The 18,456-nt window shown below is 39.6% G+C and overlaps 4 protein-coding genes across 4 annotated transcripts; 2 read left to right on the top strand and 2 right to left on the bottom strand.

Annotated features, from left to right (window-relative positions):
• Positions 248–1,943, bottom strand: LOC18768314 (signal recognition particle 43 kDa protein, chloroplastic). Its single transcript, XM_020569800.1, has one exon. It carries the CDS (start codon positions 1,553–1,555, stop codon positions 410–412), a length of 1,146 nt encoding a protein of 381 aa, XP_020425389.1. The 5' UTR covers positions 1,556–1,943; the 3' UTR covers positions 248–409.
• On the top strand, positions 8,735–12,530 carry LOC18768228 (L-ascorbate oxidase homolog). Its single transcript, XM_007200233.2, has 8 exons — positions 8,735–9,018; positions 9,150–9,259; positions 10,002–10,272; positions 10,452–10,554; positions 10,660–11,005; positions 11,173–11,538; positions 11,678–11,756; positions 11,991–12,530. The coding sequence occupies exons 1-8, from the start codon at positions 8,893–8,895 to the stop codon at positions 12,198–12,200; spliced, it is 1,611 nt and encodes a 536-aa protein (XP_007200295.1). The 5' UTR covers positions 8,735–8,892; the 3' UTR covers positions 12,201–12,530.
• LOC18767880 (GDSL esterase/lipase At5g33370) lies at positions 13,029–14,898 on the top strand. Its single transcript, XM_020569799.1, has 5 exons — positions 13,029–13,310; positions 13,425–13,561; positions 13,658–13,942; positions 14,040–14,289; positions 14,413–14,898. Exons 1-5 carry the CDS (start codon positions 13,070–13,072, stop codon positions 14,631–14,633), a joined length of 1,134 nt encoding a protein of 377 aa, XP_020425388.1. The 5' UTR covers positions 13,029–13,069; the 3' UTR covers positions 14,634–14,898.
• LOC18766640 (PTI1-like tyrosine-protein kinase 1) lies at positions 14,997–18,427 on the bottom strand. The gene is made up of 6 exons (XM_007200694.2): positions 17,314–18,427; positions 17,109–17,218; positions 16,218–17,025; positions 15,731–15,958; positions 15,492–15,641; positions 14,997–15,306 (listed from the first exon to the last, which is right to left on the bottom strand). The coding sequence occupies exons 1-6, from the start codon at positions 17,533–17,535 to the stop codon at positions 15,202–15,204; spliced, it is 1,623 nt and encodes a 540-aa protein (XP_007200756.2). The 5' UTR covers positions 17,536–18,427; the 3' UTR covers positions 14,997–15,201.

Here is an 18,456-nt window from a genome sequence, read left to right as displayed (position 1 = left end):
ACCTACGTAGACAACGGACTTGAGAGGGGAGACGAAATTGCACATGCCCTTATGCAAGCCATCGAGAAATCATTTTAGCATGACATAATATATAAAAGCACTTATAGAGCCTATTTAGAGTAAAAACTCCAAAACTAGTCACTTGTTATTTTCTCATTAGTTCTTATCAAATTTTAACACACTGAGAACCAATTAGAAAATAACAAATGACTAAGTTTTGGATTTTTTTTCTCTCCAAATATACGAGTTTTTATATAACATGTCATGCTAAAATGGTTTTTTATAATAAATATCTCTGTATATGATTCTAAGACATATGAATTTTCCTTCATGTTATATTGATCAACAAATTATGCCATATGAGCATTTCAAATCAATACACAAGAACAAACAAAACCCAATTCTTTTCCTACTTTCTCAATTGGGCTTCCTCCACACTCCCCGGCCCACTCACATTCTGGGCCTCCTCAAACTCCTTAATCAAATCAGGATCAACATTCTCCTCCGGCTCCCACGTGGCCTCATCTATATCCGTCCATTTCACCAAGTACTCCATCGTCCCTTCATCCCCAACTCTCTTCCCCACCACACCCTCCGCCACGGCGTACTCGAGCCCAGCCTCGAAGTCCCGCACCAGATCCTCATCTATCAACTTCGCGTTGACCCACTCGTTATCTCCACCGTCCTTCCATTTGACCAAATATTCCACGCGATCCCCCTTCCCTCTCTTCTCCAGCAACTCCTGCACCTCCGCGTACTCGAATATTGCCCCTTCAAGCTCCCTAATCACACTCTCCAGCCCCAACCTTCTAGCGAAATGCATCGGGTTACCCTGCGGCGTCGTCTTAAGTACCTCCTTAGCCAAATCCAACGGCTTCCGTCCCCTGTCATCCTCCACCTCGGGATCCGCACCCAGCTCTACCAATAACTTCACGACACCTGGCCGGACGTACCCTGCCGCCATATGCAACGCGGTTAGTCCCCCGCCGTTATCGCGGTGGTTCAAGTCGGCTCCGGCGTCCACCAATACCCGAACGCACTGCTCCGACCCGAGACCCGAGACGAAGATGAGAGCCGTGCGGCCGTCTCCGTCCACGGCGTCGATGTCGCGCCAGTCGTCCTCCGCGGCTATGAGCTGGCTCAGCGCCGACTCGTCGGCTTTCTTGGCGGCGGTCCACCACGGGCTCTCGTACTCCGCCACCACGTCTTTGGCTATGAAATCCGATGGGACCCACGAAGGGGCATGACCGTCTTTCCACGAAATCAAATACTCCATGCCCTTGCCGCCCTCCAGTGCTCTGCTTCCGATGATCTTGTCGACCTCGCCGTACGACTCGTCGTCTGGTTTGTCTTCATTGTCGTCTGAGAACGGAAATGGTTTCTGGGTTTCGAGGGATTGGCTTTGCTGGTTCTGGATAACGGAGGCGGATGTGAGGTTGGGCTTGGACGTGGGTTTGAGGCGGTGAAGAGATTGGGAAGGGAAGGGGGTGGTTGTGAGCTTTGGGGCGAGCTTCAGGCCGGAGATGGAGCACTGGTTGACGAAGAGAGCGTCCATGGAGTTTGGTGTTTGGTTAGAGAAGTGGCTGAGCTTCCATTGGCGGGCTCTGACGAGTGTTCTGGAGAGCAGAGCGTGTAGGAGAGAGAGATGGGTTACGGATAAGAAATCCCATCCAATCCATTTCTCGTTTGTTTACTTGTTTGTCTGGGAGTGAGAGTGGGGACATTGTTGGTATTTTTAGCTTTTTTCTTGGGCTCCAGTTTTCTACATTTGATTTTTTTTTTTTTCTTTTATCTCTCTCTGGTTTTCTTCCATAGTAAAATTCTGGCCACAAATGCATAAGAGCAACTCCACCCATTTGCCCTTAGAGCATGTCCACCGCTGCACCAAACCTGGGCAAAAGGCCCCCCTGGCAGCCCATTCCAGCTCCAGCGCACAACAATGAGCCAGGGCAAATGGTGTGTCCCACCAGCCTGGGCAAGCCCAAAGGCTAATTCTGCCTGGGCTGTTGCCCTCGGGCTGCTGACATCAGCATGATGTCAGCAGCTGATTTTCAAATTTTTTATTACTGTTGGATCCAACTAGCCCACATTGCCCAATAGTTACAAGCCATGTGGCTTCTCCTGGAGCCTCCGATAAAAAAATATTGCACAATCCAACGATTGTCCAATTTTTGGCTTTAAAAAATTGAACAAAAAATCAAAAAATTTTAAAAAATATATCAAAAAATTCTGAAATTTTTTTCTATACATACCTACCAATATTATTCACTTTCCACACCAATTTAATTTCAAAATTTTGTCCGAAAATGTTATCTTGATTTTTAGGTGAGGATTTTACGATAAATATTAACACTTGGGAATTGAAAATCTTATCCGAAAAGCTTATCAAAATCAATGGTTTAAGTATAAATAAAATAAAATAAATTTAAGTGAATAGTAATTGCCTTAGACTTGCCCTAGACTTAGCCCTCATGGATGGAACCACAAATGGCAAGCCTGACACTATTCACGTGAATAGTGGCAGCCCTTGCTTGCCCTTGCCCTAGACTTAGCCCTTATGGGTGGAGATGCTCTTAGCCATGGCAAGGGTGGAGCTAGGGCAAGCACTATTCACGTGAATAGTGGTTGCCCTTGCAAATAGTAAATCGTTTCTCCACCCGTTGCCCTTAGCCATGGCAATTACTATTCACTTTTTTGTTTTTTCCTCCTATTTTTTAATGAAAATAATTAATTTGGGTAATATTTTCAGATAAGATTTTCGGATTCCTACGTGTGAAGACTATTCATAATCAGATAAAATTTTCGGATAAGATATTTGGATTCAAATTTCGGATTAATTTCAAAGTTCAAATTTCAGATAAATTTTTGGGTTCAAATTTCGAATGAATTTCAAAATTCAAATTTCAGATAAATTTGGGTTCAAATTTCGGATGAATTTCAAATTTTGAATTTCATACAAATTAGGGTTCAAATTTCGGATGAATTTCAAATTTCAGATATGATTTTCATCCAATAAAATCAAGCCACATGGCATGTCTATCTTGCCAAATTTTTCTATAAAACCAGAGTCTCAGCTCATACCTCTCACACCACATCTTTCTATATTTTCATTTCTGAGAGTTTATAATTCATACTTCATTCATTCTGAATGGAAGAATTTAGGAGATGCTTGGAGAGACAAGAGAGAGAAAGAAGAGAGAGAAACCGTAGAGCAGATGAAGTCAATGAGTTGCAGAGACAAGTCGATGAGCAAGTTCTCATAACAGTGGCTTTGGAAGAAGAAGAGAACCAAGGTCGCCGCCATAGTTCACAAGCCGGCCGCCGCCGGAATGTGGAAAGACATAGGCATTCTAGGGGTAAGAATCTTTTGGAAGATTATTTTATCCCAACTTCTTTGTACTCTGATGTTGATTTTCGAAGGCGATTTAGAATGCAACCTCATTTGTTCAATAAAGTCATGCATGATATTTGCAATTATGATGCATACTTTGTTCAAAAGTGTGATGCTGCTGGGGTTTTGGGGCTTCTTCCGGAGCAAAAGCTTACAGCTGTTATACGAATGTTGGCGTATGGAGCATCTGCTGATCAGGTGGATGAGATTGCCCGGATGGGGAAGTCCACTACGTTGGAGGCTTTGGTAAGATTTTGTCAAGCTGTTGAAACTCTGTACACTAGGGACTACCTGCGTAGACCTACTCCCAGGGACCTCCAACGGCTTCTGCAAAAAGCCGAAGCTCGAGGATTCCCTGGAATGATTGGTAGCATCGACTGCATGCATTGGCAATGGAAGAATTGCCCAACTGCCTGGCAAGGTGATTATGGAAATCGAAAAGGCCAAAAAAGTATCATCCTTGAAGCGGTTGCTGGTTTCGACACATGGGTTTGGCATGCCTTCTTCGGAGTTGCAGGATCACAAAATGACCTCAACGTGCTGGGTCAATCCCCCGTCTTCAACGATGTATTGAGAGGTCAGGGCCCCAATGTCACCTATGAAGTCAACAATACAGTATACCAGACAGGATACTACCTAGCTGATGGAATCTACCCGAGGTGGACGACTTTTGTCAAAACCATTCCAAATCCCCGATCCCAGAAGCAAAAATTATTTGCTACATATCAAGAGGGATACAGGAAAGATGTCGAAAGGTGTTTTGGCATCCTTCAAGCCAGGTGGTTGATTATTCGAGGTGCGGCCCGCATGTTTGATGAGGAGATCCTCAGAAGCATTATGATGACTTGCATCATCCTCCATAATATGATTGTGGAGGATGAGTACGATTATGATGCTTTAGAGGTCTACGAACCGGATCCAATGAACACGGCTTTGACACGAATTTATGAAAGGCCCATGGGGCCAAATGGAGAACCGTTTGAGCCGGAACCGTTGGTGAGGGATGGTCATTTGATGACCCGAATGATAGATCGATATACGGAGATGCAATCTTCGTATATTCATGAAATGCGTCAATTTCACTTGATGGAGCATCTATGGGCGGTGAAAGGCAATGAAGATTAATAATGGAGAATAGATGCTTTGCTTATGTTTTATTTAGTATGGTTTGGTTGTGTTTTTATTTTTATTGTGCCTTGTTTGTACTTTTATTTTTATTATTGTGCCTTGTTTGTACTTTTAATTTTAATTTTATTATGTTTTGTTTGAAGTATGGAATATGTTGAATAAAAAGGTAATTTATTGAATGCTTTGTTTATTAAATAATGAAATGTAATACAAGTCATTATGAATTACTAATAAAATAAAATACATGAATTATAACAACTTTAATAGAAAACAACTAAAATACAAATACATAAAAGATATGCTAACTAATTTAATGGTTTCCATCATTTAACCAATCCGTGTTGCTAGGCCCATCATCCCGGAAAAGTCTTCTTCTCATAACATCCCTTCGTTCTAGCTTCCAAAATTGTTTTGTTTCAGGGGACATATGACTTGTATCCATCGCCATGGTTTCCCGATCTGTCTTGTCCATATCTTTTTTGCGCAAATACTCCCTTTCACGTGCAAACTCAGCATCAAGGGCCAACTCGTGCTCTTGGCGTTTTTGCTCCATTTCTATTCTTATGCCGTTTTGCCTTGCAATTTCCTCCAAAAATTGTGAATTTTGATTGCTTGAATTACCCTTCTTCTTTGCCTTCGCGGCCTTTCGGCCAATGGGCCTCGGCTCCTTTTCGATGGGTGAGTCTTGACTCATAGGAGAATCAAGAGGTGAATCCGATGTCATTGAATCACGGAGTGGCGTCTCGTTTAACACAACCTCCGGACCCGTTGGAATAAGTACGAAGCGTTTGCAAAATTTCACCACCTTGAATCATCTATTGAACAAAAAAATGGAAATGCAATAAATATTTAAAATATATTGGATATGCAAGAAATATTAACAACATATTACAAAAAAATGGAAATGCAATAAATATTTAAAATATATTGGATATGCAAGAAATATTAACAACATATTAAAAATACAAGCAATATTGAAAATGCAAGCAATATTAACAAAATATATACAACATATTGAAAATGCAAGCAATATTAACAAAATATTGAAAATGCAAGCAATATTAACAAAATATATACAACATATTGAAAATGCAAGCAATATTAACAAAATATATATATTAGGAGATTAAACTTAATAACACAAAAATTATAAAATACTTACCTCGTTAGTACGATTTTGCCCACTTCTATAGTTGTCCATCGCTTTTGCTAGGGCATTTCTCCATTTTCCCAACTCTTTATTGAGAATTTTCCACCTACTGGATAATGCCATCTCCGTACGAGTAGACCCTGGAATTTTTTCACAAAATTCGGCATGAATTTTTTTCCACATATGAAAAAATTTCATTTCATTGCCGGACACGGGACAATGACAAATTTGGAGCCAAGCCTCACACAAAGAAACATCTTCCATTGTGCTCCAAGCCCCTCCGGTTTCGATAGAAGAAGCCATAAAAATATGAAATCAAAATGCTAGATGAAAAAGAGGAAAATGTTGTGTAAAAAGAGTGAATATTAGTAGAAGTATAATGAAATGTAAGAGTATTGGTGTTGAAAGTGAAGGGTATTGATAGGTATTTATAGAAAAAAATATCAGAATTTTTTAGAATTTTTTAGAATTTTTTTTCATATTTTTTTCACCCAAAAAAGCCTCAGCCGTTGGATTAGAAAGGAGAAGCAGATCGGAAGGCGCTGAGCGCGACACGTGGCAGCGTACCGTTGGCGCTGGCGTCAGCGCTGACGTCAGCGCGCGCTGATTCAAAATTTTTTTACCGTTGGCGCGTGCATTGCTCGCGCCAACGGTAAAAAAATTTTGAACTCGCTAGCTGACGTCAGCGTGACGCCAGCGCTGACGTCAGCACCCGCGTTTTGGACCTGGGGCTGGTTTGGCCTTCGGGCTGGCCCGAGTTGGTGGGTCCCACACCAAACCCGGGCCTGGGCTGCACGCTGGAGCGAAATTTTTTTTTTTTTCTGCCCTTGCCTCGGGCTGGGCTCCTTCGCTGGAGCCACTCTAATGGCCGATACAACAAATTTTGAGTTCAGATCAGACCAAAAAATGATGAAGAAACTTGGGACCAAATGCAAATTGGGTTTACGTGTTGTTTCTTCATTTGGGCTTTGCATTATTTTCTTGACGCCTATTTGGCCCATTTGTAACCAGGTGCAAGCTAGAAGGCTGGTATGAGGAAATGGGGAAAGCCTAACCGTAATCCGGCAACAATTCTTGTGTGCGGCTGTCGTATAAAATAGTAGATTAACAAAGGTGATCGTACAGGTGGGGCTAAGTGGGATCAAACTACAAGTGTTTGAGGCCTAACCGTAACCAGGCAACAATTCTTGTGTGCGGCTGTCGTATAAAATAGTAGATTAACAAAGGTGATCGTACAAGTGGGGCTAAGTGGGATCAAACTACAAGTGTTTGAGGTTTGTGTGAGAGTCGTCGCATAACCACGTCCACGTGGTTCGAGTTGCTAAATACAAGAATTTCTTCTAAAGGGGACACAATTTGTTATGAAATAGATAAGGGAAAAGAGGGAGTTGTGTGTACTTCTAGCTTCGTCAACTGGAGACGACATTATGCCCATAATCACGGCAAAAGTTAGGGAAAACAGAAATTAAAGCTCATTTTCTTCGATGTCAATTTCTTGCAAATTGCAAATGATCCCAATTTAATTGTAACAAAACAGTGTTGCATGTGTGGATGCCACAAAATCACACGCTTATGAGTCTCAATCCCATAGCGGAATACGCTTCAATATTTATTTTACAATACAATTATGTCGAAATCGTGATTTATGGTTGCATTAAAAAACAAAAACAAAAACAAAGAAAAATAAAAACCATAATATTGCTGTTTTATCAAACTCACATGCGATGAGATGAGAGAGGTTTCTAGGTGGAACAAAAAGTTCCCGTCTCTAATTATCTCCATGCATTAATTTAATAAGGACTTGACTTTCCATGCATTAATATTTGATGGACGTAGACTTTTCATAATTTAATTACTTGCCAGTTCAGCAACAACAAAAAAGCATTGATAATTATTATTTTTTCCTCCCATATTGTTCTACTCCATACAACTCGTTCACGAGCTTAAATTATTCTAAGAGAGACTTTAGAATGAACTAGATTAGACGATTTGATTAATATTTTGCCCTTATATTCAAGTTAGACAAATAATTTATCGTTTCGCCCCTATACTCAAGTTAGACGAACGATTTATCATTTCACCCCTATAATCAAGTTAGATGTACGTAAACTTTTCATAATTAATTACTTGCCTTTTTTTTTATAGTTCAAAATTTAATTGCCAGTTCAGCAACAACAAAAAAGCATTACAGTCAACTCCAAAAAAAAAAAAAAAAAAGCATTGACAATATACTTTAGAATGAACTAGCTACTAGACGGTTGATTAATCTTTGCCTCTATACTCAAGTTAGACGAAGAATTTGTCGTTTCTGCAATAAGGTGAAACCATAACTTGTTCATGTGAAATGAGAAAGCAATATAAACCCCAAAAATATAGTTTAAAAATGATTACTAGATTCCAGCATATTCAATTTCATATCTATCTATTAAGACAAAATCCAGACAAAATCTGTATGATCATTACCAAAAAATAAAATAAAAAGAAATCCATTAGAAGCTTCATGGTGGTTGTCTTTCATAGGCTTTGAAGGAAAGAGCCAAAACGAAAACACTTCATTTTGCTTAGCATAATAAGGAATGTCCCATAAGCATAAACAATTATTGGTTTACGCGTAAATCGATCTCCAAGTTGGTGCCCCCCATAATTTTCATACCATTTATTTCCTTTTCCTTGGGCCCACCAAGCACCAACACAACCCTTTTCGTCTGAATAGCTTGTGTTTTGGGGTGTTTGGTAGGTGAGAAAATTGAGCACATGAAAATACCGTGTGTGGCGTCAGAAATCACGGGCTCTCCCACTATCATCCAGCCATGCATGTGTTAGCAAAAGAAGTTTACGCGGTCAGGGCAAGGGCATTGTAGTCATTAAACAAATGCCAAAGTCGCACATCTTCTATTGGGCGTGCGCCACGTGGACACTCCACCGCTATGAGACTATGACTTTCCACTATGCACAGCCCAATACAGAGAGGACAAATATATATCCCCACTCGTTTTTGTTTTTTTTTGTTTTTTTTTATTTTTTGCAATTTTGCAGTATAAATATCAAGATTAATAAGTCAGGGTCAGTTACCTCAAACCTATTTAAGTGTCTCTTTCTGTAACCTTCTTTGTAATTCCAGTAGAGAAAACTACTTCTTCTTCTTCTTCATCTTCTCTGTCTGATTATCTGCACCTGAATTTTTCTCTGATACGTATCTACTTTCTAAAGCTCCCAAAAAAATATGCTGCTTCAATTTCTAGCAGCCTTTCTTCTGGTTCTGGGTTTTGCAGCTGCCGAGGATCCTTACAGGTTTTTCGACTGGAACATAACCTACGGGGACATATATCCACTCGGTGTTCGTCAACAGGTTTGTATTTACAATTTTTTCTTCTATACAAGCGATATTAGAAGAGGAGAGTTCGACATAAGACTTCGGGTACATGAATAACTGTTTTTAATAACTTGAATGTAAACTTTAAAATTTTGTTTTTGCTGCAGGGAATTCTCATCAATGGCCAGTTTCCAGGGCCGGAAATCTACTCCGTGACCAATGACAACCTCATTATCAATGTTCATAACAGCTTGCCGGAGCCTTTCCTTATTTCATGGTGCGATTTTCTTCCAAACTATTTCCTTTCTCTTTTTCTATATGTTTTCCAAACACTTAAATGCTAATTAAATCTTCATATTTGTTAAATTAGCACAATTTAATAGATTTTAAATATTTGGTAAATGTATCAATCTTTACAAGGCATGGAACTAAAAAATATTAATTGCACGGATTTATTTCATAAATAGTAATATTGCATGATATAAAACGAAACTTAGGTAAAATAAATGAGGTAATTTAGTTTTCATTGTCAATCTAATCTGTAGATTTTAATTCAGTGTGACAAAATATGGTAATATAATTTAGAGAATAATAATCAAAAAATTCAGACAGCTAAGAGGTCATAGACTTTTGTACATGTTATTAATATGGCCGCGGTGACGTAATAAATCTTCCACGTGGTTGACAATAACAAGTGACAACTTGCCATGCATATACTATGATCGAATTATATGCTGGCAAAATTGACATATATAGCCACACGCATTTATTTTGGTTTGATCGAAAGACCAACCAAACACACATGGAATTTTTTTATTGAGTTTTAATTATTTCCTAACTCTTGCCTGGCCCATGATAACATTGTGACGGTGGTTAGTATGTGATCGGTTTGAAATACCGTCTAAGAGTATACGTGTTGCATGCAATCACTTACTTTAATTTTGATGTGAAACTAAAACGGAATCACTTACTTTAATTTTGATGTGAAACTAAAACGGAATTTGGAAAAACAAAAACAGGAATGGAGTTCAACATAGGAGGAATTCATACCAAGATGGAGTTTACGGCACCACATGCCCCATCCCACCAGGCAAGAACTTCACCTACACACTTCAAGTGAAGGACCAAATTGGAAGCTTCTACTACTTCCCATCTCTTGCCTTTCACAAGGCTGCTGGTGGCTTTGGAGCCATTAAAATCCTCAGCAGGCCCAGAATTCCAGTCCCATTCCCAGACCCAGCTGGTGATTACTCCATTCTTATTGGAGATTGGTACAAGACTGACCACAAGGTATAAAAAAAAAAAAAAAAATTCATCTCCATGCAATTTCTATTACTATTTTTTCGAAATAACAGAGACTGGAAATTCAAAGGTGTCACGTAATAAACTAAGAGCTAGTTGGTATTTTCGTTATCAATTTAATTTTAACCTATTTCTGACCTAACTGCAATGCTGGTCCAATATTGCAGATATTGAAGGGCATTTTAGATCGTGGTCACAGGCTTCCCTTCCCAGATGGCATTATAATCAATGGACGTGGACCAAATGGAACATATTTCACATTTGACCAAGGTAATTTTTTTGTTTTACCCCTCTTAAACTCTTCCATGGCTTGGCTCATTGGTCCTTTTTTTACTGTTTTACATTTTGGAGCTTATTTTTGTCTGTTTCCAACAGGTAAAACTTACAGGCTTAGGATATCAAATGTTGGGCTCCAGAACTCTCTTAACTTCAGGATCCAGGGCCACAAATTGAAGCTGGTTGAAGTTGAAGGGACCCACACCATCCAGACCACCTATGATTCACTGGACATCCATGTGGGCCAGTCTTATTCTGTTCTCGTCACAGCAGATCAAGCCCCTCAGGACTATTACATTGCTGTCTCAACCCGTTTTACCAGCAAGGTCCTCACAAGCACTGCCGTCTTTCACTACAGCAACTCGGGCCGTCAAGTTTCCGGCCCAATTCCAGCTGGGCCCACAACCCAAACCGGCTGGTCTCTTAGCCAGGCTCTCTCCATTAGGTACGTCACTTATCCAATCTAATATTATTTTGGTCCTATTTATGTATCATATAGTGTACCACATTAAAGATAAAAGTTTTTTCCATCCGTACAATGGAGTCTTGTTTCTGCTAATGATTTTTTGTGCAACAATTTAACAATTATGTCTTGAATTTTGTACATTTCAGGACAAACCTAACAGCAAGTGGACCTAGGCCAAACCCACAAGGCTCCTACCACTATGGTCTTGTAAATGTGAGCAGGACAATCAAGCTAGAGAGCTCAGCAGCTCAAGTTAGTGGAAAACAGAGATATGCAGTGAACAGTGTGTCCTTTATCCCTGCAGACACGCCATTGAAGCTTGCAGACTACTTCAAGATTGGTGGGGTTTTTAAAGTTGGAAGCATCTCAGATAACCCTACTGGCCAAAAGATGTACCTTGACACTTCAGTCATGGGTGCTGATTTCAGAGCCTTTGTGGAGATTGTGTTTCAGAACCATGAGAACATTGTGCAGAGCTGGCACTTGGATGGATACTCTTTTTGGGTTGTTGGGTAAGTAAATCAATAATATAATTCAGCATTTTGTTGTTAACAAAATGAATTTGAAAATGGGAATTTTGGTTGCTAATTTGTCATGCATATATATCTTCTAAATTTGTTCTAAGTTCTCACATTTATACTTAAATTTCAGAATGGACGGAGGCAAATGGACACCAGCAAGCCGAAACGAATACAACCTTAGAGATGCAGTCTCAAGAAGCACCACCCAGGTTTGTTGCCTAGCTTTCTTTTTTTAATTTCTACAAATGGGAAGTTGTAGATGCCAAAAATTGGTTCATCCATAGATTAGGGTTCCGCTTTCACCCTTACATATGTCCATGTGGAATAAGTGAGACCGAAAGTATGGTATAAACAAAACCAATCACACCGAAATTATATATAACCGGCCGGCACATTCAATAATTTTAGTATTTATACTAAAGTTTTGGTTGATTATGTTACAGGTTTATCCCAAGTCATGGACAGCTATATACATAGCACTAGACAATGTGGGTATGTGGAATTTGAGGACTGAGTTTTGGGCAAGGCAATACCTTGGACAACAATTTTACCTACGAGTCTACTCACCTGTGGAGTCTGCTAGGGATGAGTACCCAATTCCCAGAAATGCCCTTCTTTGTGGAAGGGCTGCTGGCAGAAGCACCAGACCTTAATGAACAAGCTGATTCAGAAGATTTATACACAATTATTTTATATATGAGTGTCCCATTCTTTGCTACCAAAAATTTTCAATTGTAATTTGTATACTTTTGGCAATAAAATGCAGCTTTCATTCAGTCACTTGTTTGCCATGTAATTAAGTTCTGCTTCAGGTATTAGAAGCCAAGGGGAAAGAAACATCTTGTATTGTTGTTTAATCACAGAGAGAGAGAGAGAGAGAGAGAGAGAGAGAGAGAGAGAGAGAGAGGAAAAAGAAAGAAATTTAATTGCAAATTGGTGTATCTTAAGGACAAATAAACAGGCCTCCAGCTAGGCTTCTTGTTTCTGTCAGCGAACTGTGGACTTAGTATTATGTGTTTACATAGTGATCACCCCATAAACAACCAAATTTGTCTAAAACCTGAATGAATGTTACAATGGACGGCAACAACTTCCGTCGCTCTATGTGGGTCTCACCTCTATTAGAGATATTTTATCGCAAGTAATCGAAGATTCTGGTCTAGGGTCAATCCGGTTATAGTCTGTGTGAACCCTGGCTCTTATCATAGTTAACATTAAGCTCACTATAATTATACCTAACAAACCCTGCTCATAAAAATGGTCACACAAGATGCTGGTGAATGGTCAATCCGGCCATAGATAACAACTATGCCAATCCGCCCAGTGAACCTCTTATGTTTGTAAGTGCACATTTTCTCTAGGAAGTGACGGTTCCTAAAGCATCCATGCGTATAAATATCCATCACATCTTAATTGAAGAGAAAAATGAAAGTGAAAGTGAATCTTTCTTGAACATACAACATAGAATTTGTTGGGAAAAAAAAATTAATTAGTTAATTAGTTTCTTTTAATTACATCTCTCATGGAAAACAAATCATGGGTTGGTCTTCTAGTTCTATGTTTGGCTATAGCTGTTGTTGGTTTAGCAGAAGCAGGTGTGCCTGCAATCTTCATACTAGGGGACTCAACTGCTGATGTTGGCACCAACAACTTCTTGCCTGGTAGCATGGCAAGGGCTGACTTTCCCCACAATGGCGTTGACTTTCCTTTCTCAAGAGCCACTGGAAGGTTCAGCAATGGCCTTAACAGTGCTGATTTTCTCTGTAAGTATAATGTAGTTACGGAAAAAAAGAAATTTGGGAAAGCTAACTTGAACTTCAGCCTAACTTCTTTGAACCATGAAGCTTAACTTAACATGTTGCTTCTCGTGATTATAGCTAAGCAATTCGGTCTTAAGAGAAGCCCGCGGCCTTTTCTTTCTCTCAACACTACATCTCTTCACAAGAAGAGCTTTAGAGGTGTGAACTTTGCTTCTGGAGGGTCTGGCCTTCTTGACATAACAGGACGAACAATGGTATGTAATCTTGAGAAAAATTGTCTCATAAGCATGAGAGAGAGAGAGAGAGAGAGAGAGATTTGGTTTTACAGATTTTTCATTTTCTTGTTTCAGCTGACTTTGATGAAGTTTGGAAAAGAGAGAATTCCATTTGGTGCCCCATTCTTCAATCGAAAAAATGTTATCACATTATCAGAGCAGATACAGCAACTTTCTCTTGTCAAGAGCAATCTTGCTGCCATCAAAGGGCAAAGGTTAACTGAGAAGTTGATCTCAAAGTCTTTGTTCTTCATCAGCACGGGTAGCAATGACTTGTTTGGATATTACCATTCAAACACTTCCTTCTCCGAGGAAGCTTTCCTATCGTCTTTAGAACTTGCTTATGAGAAGCACTTGAAGGTGACTTTTCTCTATGTTCAACAAGATTCAACTTAATTTTATCCACCAAATGTACCAAGTTTTCATGGCCTAGCTGAGCCCTGTACTAAAATGGCAGAGTTTGATCGATCTTGGAGCGAGAAAGTTTGGCATTATCAGCGTTGCCCCGATTGGATGCTGTCCATCTCAGAGGATTTACAATACTACTGGGGGGTGTTTGGAAGATTTGAACGATCTCGCAATCGCTTTTCATGCAAGGTTGGATGCCCTCTTGTTCAAGCTCAGCTCAGAACATAAGAGCATCAAGTACTCACTTGGAAATGCATTTGAGATGACAATAAATGTCATTCAGTACCCTCTTGCATTCAGTAAGTCAATTCTCAATCACAAGCCATAATGCACTTCTTAAAGGAATCATGCACGTGCTTGAAAAAAATGGTGAAGAAAAAGGCACAATCTAATTATATTTTAATTTCCTTTTGATTTTTCAGATTTTACTCAAGTGGAAGCTGCGTGTTGCGGAGCTGGGAAGCTCAATGCTGAATCCTTCTGTAGTCCAAAAGCCAAACTTTGCCCGAATCGCAACAATTACTTGTTCTGGGATCTATTTCATCCAACACAGGCTGCTTCTAAGTTAGCAGCCGTAACCCTCTACAATGGTGGACCACAATTCGTATACCCGATTAATTTCGCTCAGTTGGCCAAGGCTTAAGAGTAGCCATTTTGACATGATCAATTTATCCCCAGAAGCACGCTATTTTTGCCAACTTCTAAACTTTTGTTCTGTTATAGTATGGTTGTATTAGAAAGAAAAAAATAATAACTGAAACTGAATTGATAAGTTATGTAAGCAGATCTTGATTTTCTGCTTCTGAAAGATTCAATCAGTAATAAATAGCTCATTATGAATATCAGCAAAAACCCAATTCCACAGAGATAGGCATGCTGCATGGACTTTTCAGCTTCTTCCTGCTGTGTAACTAGGCATTTTGAATCAGAGCTTTAGAAAATGGCTTCCAGAATTTAGAAAAGCTGAAGTAATAATGTAAATCTTTCATTTTGTAAAAGATTGTGAAATTCCTTCGGATACACATCCAAGTTATTGTTTCAAATATTAGGTAACCAACAGGAAAATTCATTTGCAACCAATTTTCTTGTTGGTCACCCTGCATTTAAATAATAAATTTTCAATATTTATTTATATATACTGGGATTATTTGGTAGCTGATAGTGATCAACTTGGGCTGTTTACTGCACGGTGAAATCAATGTGATCGATTGTCAAGGCTGGGCTGTTTCACCTTGTAAATCAATTCCATTCAGAAAATCATCTCTTTCCCTTTGCATCCTTAACCAGTGCTCTGGCTTCTCAAAGAACCTAAGTATCTGCTCAAACAGAAACAATAACGAAAGCCATCTTAGTTAGAACTAACTAAATGTTAACCTAATCTCAAAGTGGCCTGCCAAGCAAACATTTGCAGTTTGTCGCCATGTTGATAACTTGATACAGAAGTTATTAGATTTCTTTTTTCCTTTTTTCAGTATGAAGAAAAGAAGAAAACAAGGAGTACCATCTTCATGGTTGGCCTTCGAGAAGATGAATGCATAAGGCAGAGGCGCGCTGCAATCATCATCATTTCCATCTCTTCCTTGTTATAGTCTTCAACCAAGTTAGGATCAATTAGACGTTCCCATATGCCACTGCACATCAAGGACCTTGCCTGCAAGTCAATGAGCAAAGACACGCAGCTTCAGAGGAAGAGACTATTTTTCAGAATTGGTTTTAAAGCTTGTTGGTTTCTTCCATTACCCATAGCACTAAGCTTTCACGAATCTCCTGGTCAGTTTGAATAGCCTCTTTCCCAGTGATGAGTTCTAGGAGCACCACTCCATATGAGTACACATCTATCTTCTCATCAACCTTGCCATACATCATGTACTCCGGGGCTAAGTATCCAAACGTCCCAACGACATCAAATGGCGCCTTTGTGTTAGCTGAAGCTTGCTGAAGGAACATAGCTGCTCCAAAATCCGACAACTGGGAATTGAAAGTTGAAAGTATTTTACAAGTGTGGAAACTTCATTTTGTTGTGCAAGTAGATTCACAGTAGTCAACATAATCAGAGACAAAATATAGAGCTATTTACCTAAAGTTTAACATGAGAGGCAATCATCAAAACACAAGTATGATCTATAAAAGGTACAATTAAATCTGGATTTGGTTAAAGCTCTGGTTACCCTGAACCTAGTTTATGCTGGTTAGCTTCACAAATTTAAGAAATTATTATTGAACTTACAATCGGTTCGCAATTGTGGGAGAGGAGAATGTTGGATGACTTCACATCCCTATGAATGATAGGAGGGTTGTGAGAATGATGAAGGTAGTCCAGTGCCTTTGCCACTCCAATTGCAACTTTCATCCTCTCACTCCACCTAAGTTGTCTCAAATTCTGCCTCAAACTTCCCTTTAAAAGATTATACACAATTGCTTGCACCTCCTTGTTATTGCAGAACCCGATTATCTGAACAATGCTCTCATGTTTCATACTTGAAAACAAGTCCACTTCTCGAAAAAAATCCACAGCAGAACAGTGTGAGGATTTGAGGACTTTCACAGCAGCATCTTGACCATCTCCAAGTTTGGCACGGTACACCTTACTATGTCCACCCTCTCCAATCACCATGGCAGAGTTGAAATTGTTAGTTGCATAACGAAGCTCTTGCAGTGCGAAATTCCTGATGGACCCTTCTGCTTCTAACAGTGCCAATTTATGAAACAGTTTCTCAGCCACCGAGTCAGAAACCTCCACCATTTTATTTACAGCAGAGAGTGCTCGTCTAGTAGTTGGTCGCATTGATGGCCCCGTAGAGAAAGCTGGTATGGTTAATGACTTTTGCAACTGGGGAGTGATATTTGATTTTTTATCAGAAAAAGTGTAGGTTGAAGAAAATGACTGAGAAGATTGCAGGGCTGCTGCCCTCACAGAGCCTTGTTGGGAAGTCCCCTGCCCTTCCAAAAGTATTCTTCCAACAGTATCCATTACCAGAAGAGTGCATGAGGGAGGTAACCCTTTCAAGCAAGTATTGATAGCTGAAAGGCTTGGCCTGCATTGTACTTAACCAAATTAACCATACATGAGAGAGAGAGAGAGAGAGAGAGAGAGAGATTGGTTTTATTGTTTCATTACCCTGAAAGGCTGCAACCAAGTACAAGGATTGTTGCATAGCTGATCCTCACTTGATAGGGTAATTCAGAAACATATGAATCTGTAATGCAGACTTTTACATGGAAATCCACCTGCATTGAAAGAAAAAACAGCCATAAGCCCAGTTTTCCTCAATGTCTTATCCAATTTACAATTTGACGAAAAAAGAAGAGAAAAAATTCAATACCTTCTTGGACTTGCAGAGATCTTCATGGGTGTGGAAAGAGTTTGGATCAAAAGCATCAGCATCTGCTTCTTGAACATGAACAGCTGTTACGCTGTCCCCTGCTTTAACAACAGAAATGAGCAATCTAAGTAGCATCTCTCTGCTGGAGCTATCTGAATTTAGACCAACAATAATTGACCTCTTCTTCTTCTTCACTGCCTTGGAGGACCTGAGGGATAACATTTGGGGGGGGCGGGGCGGTCAATCTTCTGACTTATCTAACCATGGTACCTGGTGCTGAGGCACCAGTTCATTTCAGAACTTAAGAAGAAGATTGCTTCTGGTTGTTGGTTCTGGTAGCTTCCCTGTGTTTCTGACATATTCTTCTATTGATTTATTTTCATGACGTGAAGTGGTTGATGCAAATAAGTACTTACCAATATTTGGCAGGTATTAATGGCACAACATAACTATTTCCAAAAGGTTGTAGGGGCTTGTTGCAACTTTCAACTATCATCAACAGGATCATGAGCACATGTTTTTTTTTTTTTTTTCCCTCACACAGTGCAAGGATTTGCTTTCTTCAAGCACATTGGAGAGAAGAAAATGGAAGAGTTAGAGGTGCCTTTTTTATTATCACTCACTTGAATTGGCTTGTACCCAAGATCTATTTTCTGTCTGTCGGTATAAGATTCAATGGCCTCGCTTCGCTTATTTGTTGTTGCAAAAATGAGGAGAGTCCACTGGCCCATCTAAAAAGCTTGTGTTTCTTGGCAACGGATTTAGCCTAATGAAAAAGGACATTGACTTATGTTGAGCTCACCCCATTCGCAGTGTGTGAAAAAAAACTCTCTATCCTCCTAACTTTGACATAAATAAATAAACAAACTTTGACCTCAGTTTTATAACATATCAAATTACATTTGCGAAATTTCGAATTCTAGGAACCAAATTCAAGACGTGGTTATAACTCGTGTTCTTTGCCCTTGCTTTATATATCTTTTTCTTTCTGCATTATTGTGTATGGGGGAATTTAGGGTTTTGGGAGAAAACTAGGGCAGCGAACAATTAAATGATGAAGCAGAAATAAATAAGATTTTATCAAAACCAAAACCGATCAAGATGGCAGAGCTTTTTTAAAGGCTTGGTCCCTATACGAATGAA

The sequence above is a fragment of the Prunus persica genome, chromosome G8, assembly GCF_000346465.2.
Source record: "Prunus persica cultivar Lovell chromosome G8, Prunus_persica_NCBIv2, whole genome shotgun sequence".
Classification (NCBI taxonomy): Eukaryota; Viridiplantae; Streptophyta; class Magnoliopsida; order Rosales; family Rosaceae; genus Prunus; species Prunus persica.
Note: the sequence above shows the minus strand (reverse complement) of the source record. Positions and strands in the feature narration are given on the sequence as shown.